Source organism: Mobula birostris, chromosome 9 (assembly GCF_030028105.1).
Source record: "Mobula birostris isolate sMobBir1 chromosome 9, sMobBir1.hap1, whole genome shotgun sequence".
In the NCBI taxonomy this organism is placed as follows: Eukaryota; Metazoa; Chordata; class Chondrichthyes; order Myliobatiformes; family Myliobatidae; genus Mobula; species Mobula birostris.
The window spans coordinates 59,898,575-59,919,836 of record NC_092378.1 but is presented as its reverse complement, the minus strand read 5'-3'; the positions used below and the strand labels follow the sequence as shown (position 1 = coordinate 59,919,836).

The 21,262-nt window shown below is 41.3% G+C and overlaps 1 protein-coding gene across 9 annotated transcripts in view; it reads right to left on the bottom strand.

Moving 5' to 3' along the window:
- Positions 1-416: 416 nt before the first annotated feature.
- The window catches only part of caps2 (calcyphosine 2), a 60,134-nt gene continuing 39,288 nt past the window's right edge, over positions 417-21,262 (bottom strand). For 6 of the 9 annotated variants that reach the window (XM_072268132.1, XM_072268136.1, XM_072268134.1 and 3 more), the window contains 7 exons: positions 21,166-21,259; positions 20,689-20,807; positions 16,892-16,959; positions 13,173-13,327; positions 10,065-10,184; positions 8,478-8,574; positions 417-2,183 (listed from right to left, as the gene is read on the bottom strand). In XM_072268132.1, the coding sequence (XP_072124233.1) occupies positions 2,008-2,183; positions 8,478-8,574; positions 10,065-10,184; positions 13,173-13,327; positions 16,892-16,959; positions 20,689-20,807; positions 21,166-21,259 (829 nt within the window). In that variant the 3' untranslated portion in view covers positions 417-2,007. Of the gene's footprint in view, positions 2,184-2,846; positions 3,248-8,477; positions 8,575-10,064; positions 10,185-13,129; positions 13,328-16,891; positions 16,960-20,688; positions 20,808-21,165; positions 21,260-21,262 lie in introns of those variants that run through there. The other 3 variants (XM_072268137.1, XM_072268139.1, XM_072268140.1) reach the window with 3 other exon arrangements.

Sequence of the window (21,262 nt, the reverse complement as noted above, 5' to 3'; positions counted from 1 at the left end):
ACCCACCCTTTCTGTAGCTGTAATAGTATCCCTGACCAGTAATGCCACCCCTCCTCCCCTTTTTCCTCCCTCTCTATCCCTTTTAAAGCACTGAAATCCAGGAGTCCCTAAGAAAGTTCTCCAGCAATTTCCCTACATCTGACATGAGACTCACCGGTCTATATTTCCCAGGATTTTCCCTTGTTCCTTTCTTAAATAGAGGTACAACATTAGTCACATGCCAGTCCTCCAGGACTCCACCTATGCCTAGAGGGGACCTGAAGATACTAGTCAAGGCCCCAGCAATCTCATTATGGTTAATAACATAACAACATTATGGTCAGGGTTAGTAAATTGTGGGAGTACTCTGCCCCCAGCACATCCTTGGACTGTGTTGGTCGTTAATGAAAAAATGCATTTGAAAGTACGCTTCCATATTTCGATTATTTATAAGCCTTTATAACTCATTCAAATTCCCTCGCATGTCCATCCCAAAGGCATTGCAAGAAATTCTGTCCTTCATTCACACAACAGGTTACATAGAAATTAGTGTATTTAACTTAACGGTAACAATGTTTGTGAAAACATAACTTATCCCATGTATACTTCATTTTGTAGAGCTTGTGACACAGAGCTGTAGTATGCAATATTATATATACACCACCACTACACAATTAAATAGAAGACAAGTTGAAAGAATACAGCTAGTGGGCATCAATAAAATACTGAATTCAGAAAGAAACTCCCTTCCCAGAGTGATGAGAATGACTGTGGTGTCAAGGTTGGATAAAGAGGAGGAGAAGATGTGAAACAAAGAATATAATGTGGAGAGAGGTGGGGAGGTTTGTCTACATTGACCAGGATTAACATATTCAATTTCCAGAATCTTAAATACTTTAAATTTATGGTATAAGGACTTCTAAGAAGTAATTTACTTGCTTTCCTGACATAGCTGTGAAAGCCAAGCCATTGGGTATATTTAAAGCAAAGGTTGATAGGCTATCAATTAGTAAGGGCATACTTAATGGGCTGAATAGTCTTATAAGTGCTTGGAACAATAAATACACTTCGCTGAAAATCAGCTGGTGAACGAGTAAATCTTCAGACAATAGAAGTGGGGCGGGAAAATGCAATATTACTGGTGCTCATTTGATAAGCAAAAGTACAAGAAGGTTCATCTGAATTCTATATATACAAATTAATCAATGGACATAAAATCTGAAGGACTTTCTTCCTGGTAGAAGTTCCTATCCCATCTAGCGCCATAAAATATTTAATGACCCTCAAATATTTTGAGTTTGAGGGAGTTTAGAAGAACAAGGTGGGATCTCATTGAAACCTATCGAATATTGAAAGGTCTAGATAGAGTGGACATGTTCCCTATATTTAGGGAGACTAGGTTCAGAAGACACAGTCTCAGAATAGAGGGATTCCATTTAGGACAGAGATGAGGAGGCATTTCTTTAGCCGAACCATGGAGAATCTGGGGAGATCATTGCCACAGACAGCTGTGGAGGCCAAGGCATTGGGTATATTTAAAGTGGGGGTTGATAGATTCTTAAACAACAGGAATTCTGCAGATGCTGGAAATTCAAGCAACACACATCAAAGTTGCTGGTGAACGCAGCAGGCCAGGCAGCATCTCTAGGAAGAGGTACATTCGACGTTTCAGGCCGAGACCCTTCGTCAGGATTCTTGATTAGTTAAGTGTCAAAAGTTATGGGGAGAAGGCAGGAGAATGGGGTTGAGAGGGATAATAAGTCGGCCATGGCAGAGCAGATTTGATAGCCTAATTCTGCTCCTATGTGTTATGGTCTTGTGGTCTAAAAATATCTCCTTAAAAAATTAAATATCTTTAAGAATTAGTAGAACTAAACTCTGCCCGACTGAGAAGCTGGAACATTCTACAGTGATACTACAGGGTTCTGTGTTGCATTTAGCTTTCACCCATTAATTAATGGCACATCGATTTGGAACGTGCATAGACGTAAAGATCCTTCTGACTTTGCCCAGTTTGTTCTCCAAATCTCAGACTCCCCAGCAGTTTCCCAAGATGTTGGCAAAATCTTCGTCGTTCACAATTCCAAGGCTGAGACCCTCGTAATAGGATTCAAATTCACAGTAGGTCACTTCATTCGGGCTGGCGCAGTACTCCTGCAGGGTGTCCAGGAATGCTGAGCAGACCTGCAGCTCTGAAGATTCTCCTGTAGCAGAACAGTAAGGAGAACAACATCAGTCCAGCAAGTTGTCACAGACTGAGGTTACAGGTGGAAATCTCTGAGTGAAAATTAAATAAAAACAGCAGGCACTAGAAATCCAATAAAACCAGAAACTGCTGTTAATATTCAGCAAGTCTTGGCGAAGAAAAACAAGAGCAGATATTTCAAAATTCAAAGTAAATTTACAATCAAATTACATATACGTGAGCTGTCTGCAGGATGTTGCCATTGGTCATCTTGGTCTGCAGTTTTGGAATCGTTTTGGAGGACTCAGCAGTTTGTGTTGCATGTGTTTCTGGTTTCTGGTTGCTCTCTTTTTGCTGTTTGTGCAAGTTGATCTGTGGCCTGCGGTTAATGAATGTCACAGTGCTAAACTGAACTGAATGGATTAAACTGAACACTCCAAGATGGTTTTATATTTAGATGTTACTCGCTCGCTTTTTGCCATTTGCGCAATTTGTTCATTTTTTTGCGTGTTGGTGTTGGGTGTTTTCTTTGGACGGGTTCCATGGTGTTTCTTTGTTTCATGGCTGCCTGCGGGTGGATGAATCTCAGGGTTGTGTACTGCATACACAATTTAATAATAAATGTATTTTGAATCTTTGTCACCAAATATTACTTGAGATTTATTTTCCTGTAAGTGTTCATAGTAAAACAAAGAAATACAACCAAATCACTGGAAAACTACACACAAAGACACGTGTGCAACTAACATGCAAAAGAAGACAATCAGTACAAATACAAAAAAATAAATAAATAATACTGAGAACATGAATTGTAGAGTCCTTGAAAGGGAGTCCATAGGTTGTGTTCAGTGATCAGTTCAACATTGTGGTGAGTGAAGTTATCCACGCCGGTTCAGGAACCCGGTGGTTGAAGACATAACTCTTCTTGACCATCGTGGTGTGGGACCCAAGGCTCCTGGACCTTCTTCCCGAAAGCAGCAGCAAGAAGAGCACATGGTCTGGATGGCGATGGATGTTGCTTTCTTGTGACAGTGCTCCTTATAGATGTGCTCAGTGGTGGGGAGGACTTTACTCACTAAAGTACTAGAAACATGAATCAGAATGGAATCACTCTTACTTTACTTCACAGAGGCATGGGCAACACATTCCAAAGATATACAGGTCAGTAAGCTGTGGGCTTCCCATATTGACATCAGAAACGTGGTGACACTTGCAGTCTGCCCCCAGCACATTCTTGTACTGTATTGTTCGCTGACACAAACAACGCATTACTCTGCATGTTTCAATATCTCAATTTACATGTGACAAATAAAGTTAATCTTCAATCTTTAAAATCTTTCACAGAAGTGGATATTTTGAAGATGTCTGCAGTGAAGACCGTAGAGGAGGGTACAATTACAACATTTAAAAGGCATTTTGGCAGGTTCATGGATGGGAAAGGTTAGAGGAATCTTGACAAAACGCTGGAAAATAGGACTAGCTCAGGTAGGCAAGTTGGTTGCCATGGACGAGTTGGGCTGAATGGCCTGTTTCTGTGCTGCATAACTCTATGATTTTAACAGCAGGCAACACTAAACTCTGAGTGAGATGATGCTTTACATACTGCCCAGCTGTGCCTTTGCTCTGTTTTATTGACTTCAACAGTGCCAGATGTGCAGGAGGGTGTACAAACCGTGGGTGAGCTACGGCAGATTCAACCCCTACAGGTATCCACTGATACTGAGCTGTCACCTATCCTTTCCCTATCCCTCAGCAACGGCACCGTGATACGCTCCACAGAGAAATGAAAAGTTCCTCTGGCACCCCATCATCCAGGTCCCAATAACAACGTCTACAACAATTGTAAAACAGCACAAGATCTAGTGGGATGAGCTGTCTTGCAGGAATTACTCTCCAGAAACTGTATTTCATACCAGAATCAGAATCAGCTTCCGTCCTTGGACTCACTTTACACCGCACGCTGTCGGAGCAGTGCTGCCAGGATAATCAAGGACACGACCCACCCAGCCAACACACTTTTCGTCCCTCTTCCATCCAGGAGAAGGCTCAGGAGTTTGAAGACTCGTACGGCCAGATTTGGGAACGGCTTCTTTCCAACTGTGATAAGACTGCTGAACGGATCCTGACCCAGATCTGGGCCGTACCCTCCAAATATCCAGACCTGCCTCCAGGTTTGTGGCACTACCTTACTTTCCATTTTTCTATTTTTATTTATAATTTATAATTTGAATTTTTAATATTTACTATCAATTTGTAATCCAGGGAGCGAGAAGCACAGAATCAAATATCGCTGTGGTGATTGTACGTTCTAGTATCAATTGTTTGGCGACAATAAAGTATAAAGTATAAAGTTTTATTTTCTCCAACATACAGTATGTCATGAAATTTGTTTTGCAGCAGCAGTACAGTGTAATACATAAAAATATAGTGGATTCTAGTTAATTGGGCTATTGGTTAATCAGCTTCTTCTTTGGGACAACTCTTAAAGAATGGAAACTAATTGAGAAAATTGCCAGAACTTCCATTGTTTATTTGGGAAACTATGCTCTTTAGTTGGGGCAGGAGACTGTTGCTGAACAGGTTCTAACTAGCATCAGTCACACACATTTGTGTGGCTGCTAGAGGCTACACTGTGCTTCAAGTGAACAGTTTTTAAATAGCATTGGTTGCATGTGTTTTTGATCAAAAAGCAGTGGTTTTTGTCACTGATAGTTGGTGAGAAATAAGCAGCAAGACAATTCCAAACCATTTTGCTCACTGCGGTTTCAATTATTCAGGGCAGGAGATGCCAGAAACACCCAGGAATAAAAATAAAACCATTTCACTACTTCAACAAGTTATGCACTATGAAGAATTTGAAGGTATCTTGAATGGTACATCCTGTACCTCCTCTCGGATGGTAGCTATGAGAAGAAGGTATGTCCCGGGTGGTGAGGGTCCTTAATGATAGATGCCACCTTCTTGACCTATTGCCTTTTGAAGATGTCCTCAAAGGTGGGGTGGCTAGTGCCCATGATGGAGCTGGCTGAGATTATAACCCTCTGCAGCTTTTTCCAATCCAGTGCAGAGGTCCCTGCATACAAGGTACTGATGCAACCAGATAGAATGCTCTCCACAGTACTCCTAGAAATTTGCTATAGAATCTTCGCTGACATACTAAATCTCCTCAAACTCCTAATGAAATATAGCCACTGGCATGTCATCTTCATAATTGCATCAATGTATTAGGTCCAAAATAGATCTTCTGAGATACTGATACCTAGGAACTTGAAATTGGTCACTCTTTCCAGTGCTGATGTCTCAATGAGGATGGTGTGTGTTCCTTCAACTTTCCCTTCCTAAAGTCCACAATCAATCCCTTGGTCTTATTGACGTTGAGTGCAAGGTTGTTGTTACATCACCATTCAACCGGCTGATCTTCCTCACTCCTGTACGCCACCTCATCACCATCTGAAATTCTGCCAGCAATAGTTGTGTCATTAGCAAATTTGTAGACTGTGTTTGCGCTGTGCTCGCCAGACAATCATGGATGTAGAGACAATAGAGCAGTGGCTGAGCATGCATCCTTGAGCTGCATCAGTGTTGATTGTCATTGAGCAGAAGGTGTTATTTCTGTACCCAGTGAAGGAGGGAAGGATCCAGTTGCAGAGGGAGGTACAGGAGTCCATGTTTTGAAGCTTATTGATTAGTACCAAAGGTATGACTGTGTTGAATGCTGAGCTGTAATCTATTAACAGCAGCCTGATGTATGTAATGCTGTTGTCCAGGTGATCCAAGGCCAAGTGGAGAACCAGTGAGACTGCAAATACTATAGCCCTGTTGTGGCGATAGGCAAATTGCAGCGTGTCCAGGTCCTTGCTTAGGCAGGAGTTGATTCTGGCCATGACCAACCTTTCAAAGCACTTCATCACAGTAGATGTACCAATGTCTCCATGACCACCAAAATCTCCAATTGTTGATTACCCCCACCACCCCTCAAATCAGAATTCTGTAACATCTGTAACCTGTCAGCCAACCTCTCACCTCATCCCTCTACCCGCTGATTGATCCTACATTCCTATCAATCTCCCTGACCCGCTTTAATTCCTTTGCACTCTGTGAAGAGAAGTTTTCAAACATAGAAGGCTAGGATCTGCACACAGTTAGGGGTGGGATGATAGCTTAGTGGTTAGCTTAACTCTATTACAGTGCCAAAGACCCGATCTCAATTCCTGCCACTGTCTGTAAGGAGTATGTACACTCTTCCTATGACCACATGATTTTAAATCTTCAGCTTTGAATCATAGAATCAGACATTGCAGGTACCATTTGATGAGGAAGTCACACTGTGATGCTGTTAAAGATAGCAAAGCATTAGCAAAGAGTAATCAGTTCACATGAAATGTTCCATGCAACACAATAAAACTCACTCACTTCGCTACAGTTACATGGTATTTTGTGATACTGTACCTGACCCAATATTAACAAAAACTCTCAGGAAGGGATTTTGAAGATGGCGTACATGGGCTCACAAGAGTTCCATAGCCAGTAAAGTCGCTGCCTCACAGCCCCAGTCTCCCAGGTTCAATCCTGACCTCTGTCGCTGTCTGTGTGGAGTCTCCTCATTCTCTTTGTGAATCTGATGCTTTCCACTGAGCCATTCCATACATCTGTTCCACACATTCCAAGGATGTGTGGGACGGTAGGTTAACCGGCTGCCGTAAATTCACATCCAACCCCTTCCCCAAATGGGAGTTAATTACTGGGAGTATGAGAAAACTCAGACGTGATTAGTGAAGGCCTATGTAAGTGAGCATTGATGGTCAGTGCCAGTCACTGGCCTAAAGAGCTCATTGCAGTGCTGGATCACTCTGTGGTCACTATTATTGAGCTTTAGGAACAGCTTTTGCCCCTCTACCATCAGATTTCTAAACAGTCCATGAACATAGCTTCACTATTTTGCCTTATTTTTACACTACTTATTTTTAATATATTCAGAATTTCTTATTGGAACTTATAGTAATTCTGCTGCCCCAAAACAATAAATTTCACAGCAATTAGTGATCGAAAACCTGATTGGGAGCGGAACACATATGTCGCACAGAAGTCGTTCTCAAAAGCAAGGGTAGGCAACTGTGGCTGACAAAGCCACAAAAGGGCACATAAGGTAGCAAAAGCGGGTAGGAAGTTAGATGATTGGGAAACTTTAAAATCCAACAGAAGGCAACTAAAAAAGCTATAAGAAGGGAAAAGATTAAATATGAGGGCAAACAAGCCAGTAATATAAAGCAGAATACTAAAGGTTTTTTCAGTTATATAAAGAGTAAAAGGGGGGTGAGAGTTGATATTGAACCACTGGAGAATGATGCTGGTGAGGTTGTAATGAGAGACAAAAAAATAGCAGATGAACTTAACAGATACTTTGCATCATTCTCTCTGTGGAAGACACTAGTCAGGCCGCACTTGAAGTACTGTATTGTCAACAGTTTTGGGCCCCATATCTCAGAAAGGATGTGATGTCATTGGAAAGAATCGAGAGGAAGCTCATGAGGATGATTCCAGTAATGAAGGGGTTAACATATGAGAAACATTTGGTAGCTTTGGGCCTATACTCACTGGAATTTAGAAGAATGCGGGGAAATCTCATTGAAATCTAATGAATGTTGAAAGGTCTAGAGAGGGTGGATGTGGAGAGGATGTTACCTATGGTTGGGTATCCAGAACTAGAGGGCACAGCCTCAAATCTGAGGGGCGACCTTTCAGAGCAGAGGTAAGGAGGAATTTTTTTTAACCAGAGAATGGTGAATCTGTGGAATGCTCTGCCACAGACTGTGATGGAGGCCGAGTCCGTGGGTATATTTATGGCAGAAGTTGATAGTTTCCTGATCAGTCAGGGCATCAAAAGATATAACAAGGCGGCAGGTGTTTGGGGGTGAATGGGATCCAGGATCAGCCATGATGGAATGGCAGAGCAGACGCAATGGACTGAATGGCCTAATTCTGCTCCTATGTCTTATGGTCTCATGACTCTTTGCACTATTTATTATTGTAAATCATAGTAATCTTTATGTTTTGCACAATACTACTGCCACAAAACAAATTTCATGATCTTTGTCAGTAATGATAAACCTGATCCTGCTATTCCTCTTTTGCACTATGTATCTGTTTGTTTATTTATTGCAACTTATAGCAACTTTTTTATGTCTTGCACTGTACTGCTACCACAAAGCAATAAATTTCATGACATATGTTAGTTATAATAAACCTGACTTTGACTGAGTCAGCTTCTCCAAGTGGCAGTGAATGATGATTGTGAGCAGACTTCTATCATTACCTGATAAAACTTTGGGGTGTTTCTTTGGGTTATAGAACTTGCTAATATCATTCACAGAGATGCTGCCAGTCTTATTAGGATCAAGCTTCATGTAAGCCTGTGAAGAGAAACAGTGATATAACTGAAGTAACAGAGAAGATTCAGTCACACATTAATGAGTCCCCTCATGTCACTTTCACAGTTTGTATAAGAACAATGTCAACGCAAGTACCTCATATACACAAGAGATTCTGCAGAAGATAGAAATCTTGAGCAACACAGGCAAAATTCTGGAAGAACTCAGCAGGTCGGACAGCATCTGTGGAGGGGAATAAACAGTCGACGCTCTGTGACAAAACCCTTCATCAATACCATGGAGAGAACTGTGACTGGTTGCATCACTGTCTTTATGGAGGCTCTGATGCACAGGATTGGATAAAGGTGCAGGGGTTGTAGATTCGGCCAACTGCATCGCGGGTACTAGCCTCCCCAGCACTGAGCACATCTTCAGTAGGTGATGTCTCAAGAAAGCAGCATCCATCTTTAAGAAACCTCACCATTCAGCACATGCCCTCTTCTCATTACTACCATCAGGAAGAAGGTACAGAAGCTGAAGACATTTTAGGAACAGCTTCTTCCCATCAGATTTCTGAACAAACCACGAACCCTTGAACACTACTCACCTTTTGCTCTCTTTTTGAACTACTTATTTATTTTTCATATTTCTTTTTGTAACTTATAGTAATTTTTAATGTATTGTTGCAAAACAACAAATTTTATGACATTATTATTCAGTGATAATAAATCTGAATCTGATTCTTTTTATTCCCCTCCATAGATGCTGCCTGATCTGAGTTCATCCATCAGTTTGTTTGTTATGCTTAGGTATCTCAGATGACTAGCATAGAGTACAACCTAACCAGGAATAGCAATGAAGCTCCTCACGACTAGGTAACCTGCTAGTTTTAAAGAGACAATACAGATTAAGCACCACTTTAGTCTTAGAGCCAAGTAATAATTTGAATCTTTCCCAGTTCTGAAGAAGGTTCACATGCCTGAATCATTAGCTGTTCCTCTTTCCACAGACGCTGCTTGACCTGCTGAGTGTTTCCAGTACAAGCAAACGCAGCAAGATTGTAGTTCGGGTCAAATTGGATAGCTATATGGACAGGAAAGGAATGGAGGGTTATGGGCTGAGTGCAGGTCGGTAGGACTAGGTGAGAGTAAGAGTTCGGCACAGACTAGAAGGGCCGAGATGGCCTGTTTCCGTGCTGTAATTGTTATATGGTTGTTGTATATTATATGGGTTACAGAAATTCATCCTTCAGAATTGACAAATCACTACCAAAACATCCGAGATATGGAATAAAAATTCACTTTCACAGAACTGCAGTGTCAGTTTTTTTAACTCACATTTCTTGACACATGTACAGATGTTGTGGCTTTGCATCACAGATAATTGTAACTCAGGATTTTATAGGAACACAACCCCACCTCTGTAATACAGGGGTCACCTGTAACTTCTGTTACAATTTCAGATTTCCAGTATTTTTTAAATTTTCACTTCTAAAGTACTAGAAACATGAACCAGAATGGAATCACTCTTACTTTTCTTACAAATGCCTTTCGAAACTCATTCATTTCTCCAATGGTGGCTTGGATAAACAGGTTATAATCTACTTTACCCTCACAGTCCTGGTCCAGTAAAAGCCAAATAGACTCAAAATCCTACAAAAAGAAACATCAAGTTTAGTGGCTATTTAAAAATTTAATTTGAACATCTTTTTCAAGCTGCAGTGAAGTAATAAGTTTAATGTTCTTCAGTGACTGTCAAAAGATAATCTATTTTCAAAATTCGAAGTAACTTAATATCGAAGTATGTATATCTCACCATATACTACCCTGAGATTAATTTTATTTATTTTTTATTTAGAGATACAACAAGGTATTAGGCCCTTCCGGTCCAATGAGCCTATGCCACCCAGTTGCATCATATAGCCAATTGCTGTACTAACTTGTAGCCATGTGGTCATGGACAAAACGTACAAACCCCTAACAGACAGCTGCGGAATTGAACATGGGTTGCCCTCACTGTCATTGTGTTACGCTACCATGCTGCCCATTTTCTGCAGACATTTGGAGGAGAAAAGAAATACAAGAGAATTTTATGAAAAACTTTGTTTAACTGATTAGCAACCAATCTATATTTGAGAAATTTTTAACATTTGTTTCAAAATAAGAAAGAAATAGCAGGTGAGGTGTATTACATGGAAATCACCCTCTCCGGATGCATCGCAGTTGGCATGGCAACTGCTCTGCCCAAGACCGTCAGAAACTGCAGACAGTTGTGAACTCAGCCCAGTTCATTGTGCAAACCATGGACTCTGTCTAAACTTGCCCCCCCACGCCATCCTCTAGATTTTATATCTCAGTTGCACAAAGGTGTAATTTCCTGTGTGTAATTGACCTAAAATCCCACACATCTTTAGCTTCCTCCCTATTGCAACCATACTTGTGATCCAGTCACCACTTTCACATCCCCTTCCCGGTGGTGCTGCCACTTTCTCAGACTATCAATTCTACCTCTCTCAGTTATCCCTTTATTGCCACTTTAGCACACCTTCTTGCACTAATTTAACGTAACTTAGAGATACAGCACAGTAACAGGTCCTGCAGACCCAACAAGTTCGTGCCACCCAGTTACACCCATGTGACCAACTAACCTACTAACCCATACATCTTCGGGATGATGGAGAAAAGGAAAACGGAATCGTCCAGAGGAAACCCACACAGTCGTGGGGAGAATGTAAAAACTCTTTACAGAGAGCAGTCGAATTGAACCCAGGTCATTGGACCTGTAACTACTATCTTTGCATCATTCCACTGCCTCGTACTCACTGATCCATTCAATTGTGTTCTTTATGACCATGCACACTGTTTACCCTGTGAGCAAGGAATTTCATTGCACCCTGGTGGGTTTGAAAGTTAATTAATCTAATATACCTCAGGCAACCTTTTAATCTCCTTGGATTTTACACCTATCTGCATATCTTTTGAAGATCTACCATTAGCCCCTTGACTCACACCATATCCCTCACCCAGTGCCACTGGCTTCCAGTCTATGTCCTGGGACCAGCACATACTGTAAGTGCCAATACAAAGAAAGCACGACAGCGCCTCTACTTTCTTAAAAGCTTGCACGGATTTGGCATGTCATCTAAAAGTTTGACAAACTTCTACAGTTGCACAGTGGAGAGTATCGCTGACTGGTTACATCACGGCTTGGTATGGAAACACCAGTCCTAGAACAGAGAACCCTACAAAAAGTGGTGGTTCACAGGAAACGCCCTCCCCACCATTGAACACATCTACAAGGAGCGCTGCCACAAGAAAATAGCATCCATCATCAAGACCCCCACCATCCAGATCATGCTCTCTTCTTGCTGCTGCCACTGGGCAAGAAGTACAGGAGCCTTAGGTCCCACACCAGCTCGGACACCATGGCTTCTATGGGGTCAACCAAAGGTGTTATTGCCTTTTTTAAATATATTTTTTACAATCCCAAGACCCTACTGGACATTAAGTATATAAGGTACTGCAACAGCAAGCGAACACCTTGACCCCTTTTCTTGTGAAGGAGAATGAGGGGGGATCTCATAGAAACATTCCAAATGTTAAAATGCCTGAACAGATTAGATATGGCAAAGTTATCTCCCATATGTGTATGTTATTTCCCCAGTCATTGGGTGCGTTTAAGGCAGAGATAGATAGGTTCTTGATTAGCCAGGGCATCAAAGGGTATGGGGAGAAGGCAGGTGAGTGGGGATGACTGGAACAATTGGATTGAATGATTAAATGGTGGTGCAGACTCAATGGGCCGAATGGCCTACTTCTGGTCTTAAGACCCTGTTGGACATTGTTAATGTGGAATGATGCAAGTCCGATTCACTGATTTTTTGGCGAGCAGTTGGGAAGCTGTGTGGCCTCGGTCAGAGCAATGACTAGGCCTCAATCATAGTGTCACCTGTTTGCAGCAACCCAGGGGAAGGTGTCAGTGTTGGTGTGCTCCACAGCAGTGCCAGAGACAGTGTGCTGCTGCATACATGTTGGAGTCAGTGTTTGCTTGGCAAAAGACAAGATATATTTGAATGGAGAAGGTGCAACATGCATGGACTCAAGGATTTGAACTATATATTTTGTGTGACTATATTTTACTGCTCTCTTATATATGCCACTTTTGCCACGTGCTGTGTATGACCGTTGGTATTGTATTTTGCACCTTGGCCCTGGAGTAATGCTGTTTCGTTTGACTGTAATTATGGTTTCTCATGCAAGGCTGATTGACAATTAAAGTTGAACTTTGACCAAACTTTGATTCAAATTTATGACGTGTACATTGAAACATACAGTGAAATGCATCATTTCTGTTAACAACCAACGCACCCAAGGATGTGCTGGGGGCAGCCCACAAGTGTTGCCACACATTCCAGTGCCAATATTGCGTGCCGACAATGGTCAGCAGAACACAGAATATAACAAATAATAAAACACCAACAGCAAAACAAATCACGTTCCTCTCTCCCAATCACCCACACACATCTTTGGTCATCATAGATAAAGCCTAATACCAGATTTTGTTAGTTTGCATTCCTGTAAAGCGTTGTTTTACCCACCTTAAAGCATCCTATAAAAATGTGCATTGCTATTGGTGCTGACCTCATTAGGAAGTTCTAAATGGAATTCCTTCAGAGCCTGTTTCAGTTCTGCTTTGGCCATATCTCCACTCCCACTGGAATCCCGCTGCCGAAGGTACTTCCCCAGTCCAGTCATAGTGCGGACTCCTCTGTTCTTCAGCTTTTCTTTTAACAGCCCTTTATAAGAAAGAGGAGAAAAGATATAGCTGACTTGCTAATTACACTCAGTAGCCACTTTATTAGGTACCCCTGTACACCTGCTCATTAATGTAAATATCTAGTCAGCCAATCATGTGGCAGCAACTCAATGCATAAAAGTATGCAGACAAGGTCAAGAGGTTCAATTAAATGGGGAAGAAATGTGATCATCAGAATGGGGAAGAAATGTGATCCAAGTACCTTTGGTTGTGTGGTTGCGGATGTGGTGGTTTGAATATCTCAGAAACTGCTGATCTCCTTGCAGCTTTCATGTACAATAATCCCTGAGCTTGCAGAATCTTGAGAGTCTAGAGAATGGTGTGAGAACCAAAGAGCATCCGGAGAGCGGCAGTTCTGTGAGCGAGAACACCTTGAGAGAGGTCAGAGGAGAATGGCCAGACTACTTCAAGCTGACGGGAAGCCAGCAGTAACTCAAATAACTATGTGTCACAACTGTGGTGTGCAGAAGAGCATTTCTGAATGTTCAACATGTTAAAACTTGAAATGGATGGGCTACAGCAGCAGAAGATCACACCGGGTTCCAAATGTATCTAATAAAGTGGCCACTGAGTGTAAATCAAAATTAACATGGGCTACAAAAGACCATGAACATAGGTACTCTCAGTGGCCACTTCATTACCTACAGGAGGTACCTAATAAATTGGTTACTGAGTGTATATGCAGACTTTTCTGTCTTATTCAAGATGAACAATGTAGGGTTAAATTTTAATTGAAGTCTTTGAACTGCAGACTAGAGAAATCCACAAGGAGCTCTGGTTCAAACAAGCCATTGCAGCTGCTTCACTGCTTCTTCTCTGAACTACTGTGTCTGTAGTTGTGTAAAGCAATGGCGTACAGAATGTGAGTGAAATAAAAATGTAATATAATGTCAACAATAGTGCTTCACTATATAACAGGCAAGACAAAAATGTTAGGGAGATGTACCCACAATAATGTACCCAGAGGATCAGTAATATACCAGAAAGGTCTGATGAACAAAATAACTGTATGGGCAGCACAGTGACACAGTTAGTAAAGCACAACAACTTGAGTCTCAACGTGGACAAGACCGGAGGGCTGACTGTGGGCTTTAGGAAGGTGCAGGCTGACCACTCCTTACTGCACAGAAACGGCTCCACCATGAAGAGAGTCAGGGGCACCATGTTTCTGGGTTCTGGGAATGCACATAACGGTTGATCTCACCTGGTCTCTTGGTCCCTCAACACCACCCCTTTGGTCAGGAAAGAACAGCAGCGTCCCCACTTCCTGAGGAGATTCAGGCCACCCTTCCCTCCCCATTTCTAACCAATTTTTACCGGAAGCACCACTGAGAATGTCCTGGCCAGCTGCATCCCTGTGTGATACAGGAATTGCAAGGGATGTAGCCCCAAGTCCCTACAAAGAATGAAGTCTGCTGAGAGGATCCTCAAAGTCCCTCTTCCACCCGTCAGAGATATTTATCAGGAGCGCTGCGTACACAGGGTACTTAGCATTGTCAACGATCCCTCCCATCCGTCCAACAATCCCTTTGACCCCCCCCCCCCCACACCATCAGGCAGGAGGTACTGTAGCTTTAGGACAAGGAGTGTTAGGAAGGGAAACAGCTTCTTCCTCCAGGCTGTGAGACTACCGAACTCCCGGCCACCACCCAGGTCTCATCACACATGAAGTGCCAGTAGCAAGATATTGTTTACTTTTTAACTTGTCATTAATGCACCTTATTATTTATTATTTTATTTGTAGTTGTGTGTGAGTTAAATGTACTGTGCTGTGCATCTTGGTCTATAGGAATGTTGTTTTGTTTGGCAATAGATATAGTAAAATGACAATGAACTTGAACTTCAACTAGAGTTATTCCTCACAGCTCTAGTGACTTGAGTTCAATACTAACCTCGTGCAGCTGTGTGCGGTTTGCATTTCCCCCTGTGACCATGTGCTTTCCCCAATTTCCTCCCATATCGCAAAGATATGTGGGTAGATAGGTTAATTTCCCCTTGTAAATATCCCCTAATATTCAGGGGAGTGGTAGAAACCTGGGTGAGTTCAAAGGTTCGTTTATTATCAAAGTATGTATCCATAGGGATTCATATTCTCCAGACAGCCACAAAACAAAGAGAGAACATGGAAGTTATTCAGAGGGAAACATCAAACTTGTGGGGAGAATTAGTTACAGCAGAAACCTATTGAATATTGAAAAGCCAAGATAGAGTGGAGATGGAGAGGATATTTCCACTAGTGGAGGAGTCTAGGACACAGCCTCACAGTACAAGAATGTCTGTTTAGAACAGAGATGAGCAGGAATTTCTTTAGCCAGAAGGTGGTGAATCTGTGGAATTCATTGCCAGAAATGACTGTGGAGGCTGAGGCACTGGGTATATTGGATGTGTGCCTTCAAGCTCCTGTGCCTCCTCCCTGATGGCAGTAGGGAGGGGGTACAGGAGACTGAAAGCACACACTCAACAATTCAGGAATAGCTTCTTCCTCTCTACCATCGATTTCTGAATAGACATTGAACCCATGAACACTACCTCAATACTTTTTTTCTCTTTTTGCACTAATTATTTAACTTTTATATATATACATTTACTGTAATTTAGATTTTTATTGTTATGTATTGCAATGTACTGCTGCTGCATAACAACAAATTTTACAACATATGCCAGTGATATTAAACCTGATTCTGATTCCATATTTAAATTGGAAGTTGATAGGTCCTTGATTAGTAAGCGCATCAGAGGTTATGGGGAGAAGGCAAGAGAATGGGGTTGTGAGGGAAAATACATTAACCATGATTGAATGGTGGAATAGACTCAATGGGCCAAAAGGCCTAATTCTGCTCCTATATCTTATGGTCTTTTATGTTTGTAAAACAATGGCATGTACAATGTGAGTGAAATAAAGATGCAATATAGTGTCAGCAACAGTGCTTCAGAAATACAACCAGCACCTCAAAAATGATAAGGGGATGTACCAACACCTGAGAGGAGCAGCAATTTTCCAAAAGGTTTGATGGACACAACAATGGGCTACACACATCAAAGTTGCCGGTGAATGCAGCAGGCCAGGCAGCATCTCTAGGAAGAGGTACAGTCGATGTTTCAGGCCAAGACTCTTTGTCAGGACTAACTGAAGGAAGAGCTAGTAAGAGATTTGAAAGTGGGAAGGGGAGGGGGAGATCCAAAATGGACAGGTGATTGGCAAAAGGGATATGAGAGATCATGGGACAAGAGGCCCAGGGAGAAGGAAAAGGGGGGGGGGGGGAACTCAGAGGATGGGCAAGGGGTATAGTCAGAGGGACAAAAACTGGGTTGGTAGGTTAATTCCCCAGTGTGTTGGAGAGTGGTAGAAACTTGATAAGAAAGTGGGGAGATGAATATTAGTGGTGGACTGCGATGGCTCTGCAGGCAGAATGGCCTTCTACCTAATAAGGAAACGTAGCCACATATTATACATCAATGAAGCTAACAAAGAGATGAATTACTCTTTCCAGCTTGGTTTGAACACACATCAGTTATTATGTGCTTTTACAACATGAAACGTCACCTTGTGCAGCCAAAAGGATATTTCTGTCTTCAATCTCTTGCTTACTTAAGGATGGATTCCCACTGGTTCTGTAAGAAATTATGCGAATGGGAAAAGTTGCATATAAAATCAGAAAAGAAAAACAATTTGCATTGAATCTGTGGTTGGAGATGGGTCCTTGTATGCTTGCTGCTGAATTAAAGCACAAATCTAAAGACGTTCAGGTTAGGGTTAGTGAGTTGTGGGTGTGCTATCCTGGCACCAGAAGCATGGTGACACTAGAGAGCTGCCTCTAGCACAATCCTGACTGATTTGATGCAAATGATGCATTTCAATGTACGTTTCAATTTACAAGTGATAAAAAAACATATAATATTTTTCTTGCAATTCTAAAGCTAAGCTGTGTATATTCAGTCCCTGGGTAACAAACAGGTTCTGATTTTGCAGATGTTTGTAAGTCAATCTTGTTCACAAGTCAGAAACCACACAAACATTGCACAATATGGAAACCGCACCTCCATAGTATTTTAATGAATGACATCCAAAGGATATATGACTGAATGGAAAAAACAATTCCTAAAGGTGGAGATGGGAATCACTTCAGCTGTCCGTAGGAATATTGGACTTCTGAATTTAATAATATCATGGGAGCGCTGTAGGTAATGGTGTTCATAAGTCAGGCATACATAACCTTGTTGTTCCATCCATTGTGATGTGCCTGGCAATGTTTTCTATAGTGATGACAATAAAGATGAAAGATTTTTCATAGTGGTCGCCAACCGGTCGATCACGATCGAACGGTTCATCTTTGAGACTTTCCCAGTGGATCCCGAAAAATAAATACACAAATACTGCTGTAATGTGAACATTATAAAAATAAGTAATACTAATTAGGATAATGGTAATACAGCAATACTGCCGCTACTGAAAGCTGTTTGTAAAGAGAAATTGCTTCTGGGTTGCAGGGTTTTAGTTCCATTCTTTCTGCCCAGTGCGCATGTGTGTAGCTCCCCCGCCATGCACCGCGGTAGAAAAGACCGGAAGTAAAACCTCGCAACCTGGAAGCAACCTCTCTTTACAAACAGCTTTCCGTAGCAGGGGGTATTGTTATATTACCATTATCCTAATTTGTATTAACTTATCTTTACAATGCTCACATTACAACACTTCTCCCCCTTTAAATTCCAACATTCCCCAAATGTAAATAACTGGGAAACAAAAAACAGTAGTCATTATCTTATTTATACCAGTGTCTCAGTAACAGTTTACAAAACACCTGAAAAACGTGGCAGATTCAACATTCAGTCTAACAAAGGAAACAGTCCATTCAAATATTCAGTCTGTCGGGAGGTTTGCGAGGGCGCTGTGCTGCAACAGATGAAAATTATGAAATCTAAGTATAGGAGCTGTCTTACTGACAGAAACCTCATAGACCGTCTCAAACTGGCTGTCTGTAGTTATGAGCCAAATTTCAGGGAACTAGCAGAAAGTATTCAGCCCCAGTCATCACACTGAGTGCAACAGTCAATTTTTATTCATTTATTTTTCATGTTGAAATAAAATTAAATAATGAAACATAGAATTAAAGGTGTTGTAATGTGAACATTATAAAAATAAGTAATACTAATTAGGATAATGGTAATATAGCAATACTCCCGCTACGGAAAGCTGTTTGTAAAGAGAGGTTGTTTCCAGGTTGCGGGGTTTTACTTCCAATCTTTTCTGCCCGGTGCGCATGAATGTGACTAACCGATTTAGTAGGTCGATCTTGCCTTTCACTAAGGCCGAGGTAGGGGACCTTGGGCTTAAAAAGGTTGGCGACCACTAATTTACAGATTAGCCTTATTTGTCACATGTACAATACATCAAAACATACAGTGAAATGCGTCGTTTCCATCAAATCAAATCAATGAGGATTGTGCTGGAGGCAGCCCCCAGGTGTTTCCACACTTCCAGCACCAAAGTAGCATGCCCGCAATGTACTAATCCTAAACATACTGTACTTCTTTGGAATGTGGGAGGAAACCAGAGCATCCAGAGGAAATTCATGAGGTCACAGAGAGAACATACTAACTCCTCACAGATAGCAGTGGGAATTGAACCTCGATCAGTGATCACCAATGTTGTAAAGCTATTGCGTTATACATACTAAGTGCACATTATCTGCACAGGACAGAGATGTTAATTCCCATAGATAACAAAAAAAACAATGGATACAATTAAGGTTCTCTCCTTTATACCCAAATAAAGATAAACATATCCTATAATATGGTAAAACTATTGACAGACATTGAAAAGTTTAAATACATAAAGGGAAAATATATTAGGCAACTTTCATTGAATGCATTGATATGTAAAGAGCAGCAACGGTTTTGAAATCACACCTTGTAGCTATCTAAAGAAAGATTTCTATCTATTACAACAGCACACAGGAGGGAGCCACTTGGCAAAAATAGTCTGGAAACCAGTCACCGTGTTCATACATACAAGGTTGCCCATCTTTGTTCGCTTGCCATAACTTACCCTACTGATAAAAGTCTCAAATGTTCACATTACCTTGACAGGAGACGTTTCGATGGAGATGTACAACAGAATAATGATTAGTTTAGGTATGAGAAGGAGGGGGCAGCTGTTTCCATTAGGGCCAGGGGCATTAAATTGGCCAAAAGATACAAGTGAGATTTTTTTTGTTTATTAATTACAGAGCTGTTAGGATATTGAACTCAATGGCTGTAGGGCGAATGGAACAAAATCAACCAGGGTCTTTCTTAGGAAATGGAGGAGTAGAGAGAAAATGATGTGTGCACATTGGTCCAGGATGCATAACCTTTCAACTGGATGATGGAAGTTACATTTAATTGTGCTGGATGTGATAATCACTGTATGAATTGTGATTTTTGGGAAGATAACACTTTAGTTTCCTTGCATACAGCTCATGAATAACTTGATGAATAAAGGAACGTAGCTTGATATTTAAGACATTTGGACAGGTATATGGAGTTATGGAGAGTAAAGGACTAGAGGGACTTGGGAGAAATGCAGCAAATGGGACTATCTTGAGTGGGCATCATGGTTGGCCTGGACTCATTGGGCTGAAGGACCTGTTTCCATGTTGAATCAGAATTAAAATCAGAATCAGGTTTACTATCATGAACCAGTTGTGAAATATGTTTTTTGTAGAGCATAAAAATAGATGAATATAGATAGATTGACAGATAGATAGATAGAAAGAGGAATAGTGAAGTAGTTGTTAATGGAAATCTGATGGCTCTAGGAATCACTGATTATGGGAAAAGCATTTTGTCTATATACTTTATGTATGGCTTTTGTCATATAATTTCCATTGAGTTACCATTCAGTCCCCTATGCTACGCTATGGAGTGTAGCGGTTAGTGCAACGCTCTACAACACCAGCAGTCAGGGTTCAATTTCCGACAGTGTAAGGAATTTGTACATTCTCCCCATTACTCTGTGCTCAGGTTTCCTCCCACATTCCAAAGACATACCGGATTTGTAAATTCTGGGCATGCTACGTTGGCGCCAGAAGAATGGTGACATTTTTTGGGCTGCCCCTAGCACATCCTTGAGCTGTGGTGGATATTGATGCAAACTGTTTGTTTGAATGTTTTGATATATATGTGACAATTAAAGCTAATCTTTAATCTCAAAGGGCTGAAGGACCTGTTCCAATGCTGTATGACCTATGACTATGGTGAGAAAGTAGGGTTCAGAAAGGCTTGAATTCCCACATTAATCTCATTTTTTTTTACCTTGTTTAAACTACATTTTATTTAAGAGCAAGAGATTCCATAACTTACAGCAATGAGTGCTTCGCCATTTTGTCAATGCTGGTGATCCGTAGTGTCAATAACTGCTTTGCTTGGACACTCGCAGGGAGGCCAATGTGTTCTGAGGTCAGAAAGGTCAGGTTTGCACCCTGGCTCGGCAAAGAGAACAGTGACCAAGTCATCAGCGTGTACATGGAACACACATTGTCTACATGCAGTGCAGTTTCACTGTAACCAAAACACAATATCCTGCATTCTTTATACTACCTCAATAAATTTGTGTAAGGAATGATTTATCTGCAAGGCATACCAAACAAAAGCTTTCCACTGTATCTCAGAACACGTATTAATAGTAACCAGTAGCAAACAACAATGGAATAAGTTACTTGGTAAAAAGAAATATTAAAGGGCAAAGTGTGTAAACAATGGGAGGTGAGGAAATTATCAAAATAGATAAATCATTAACGCACGTTTTATGGACTGAATAGTTGACTGCTTACTACCTACCACATAGAAATCACCAACATCATATTGCCTTTTCTTCCGCCTACCGTAACAATGGCAGTAAATGCCCCTCTGAATGAATGGAAGTGCGTTAGTCCTG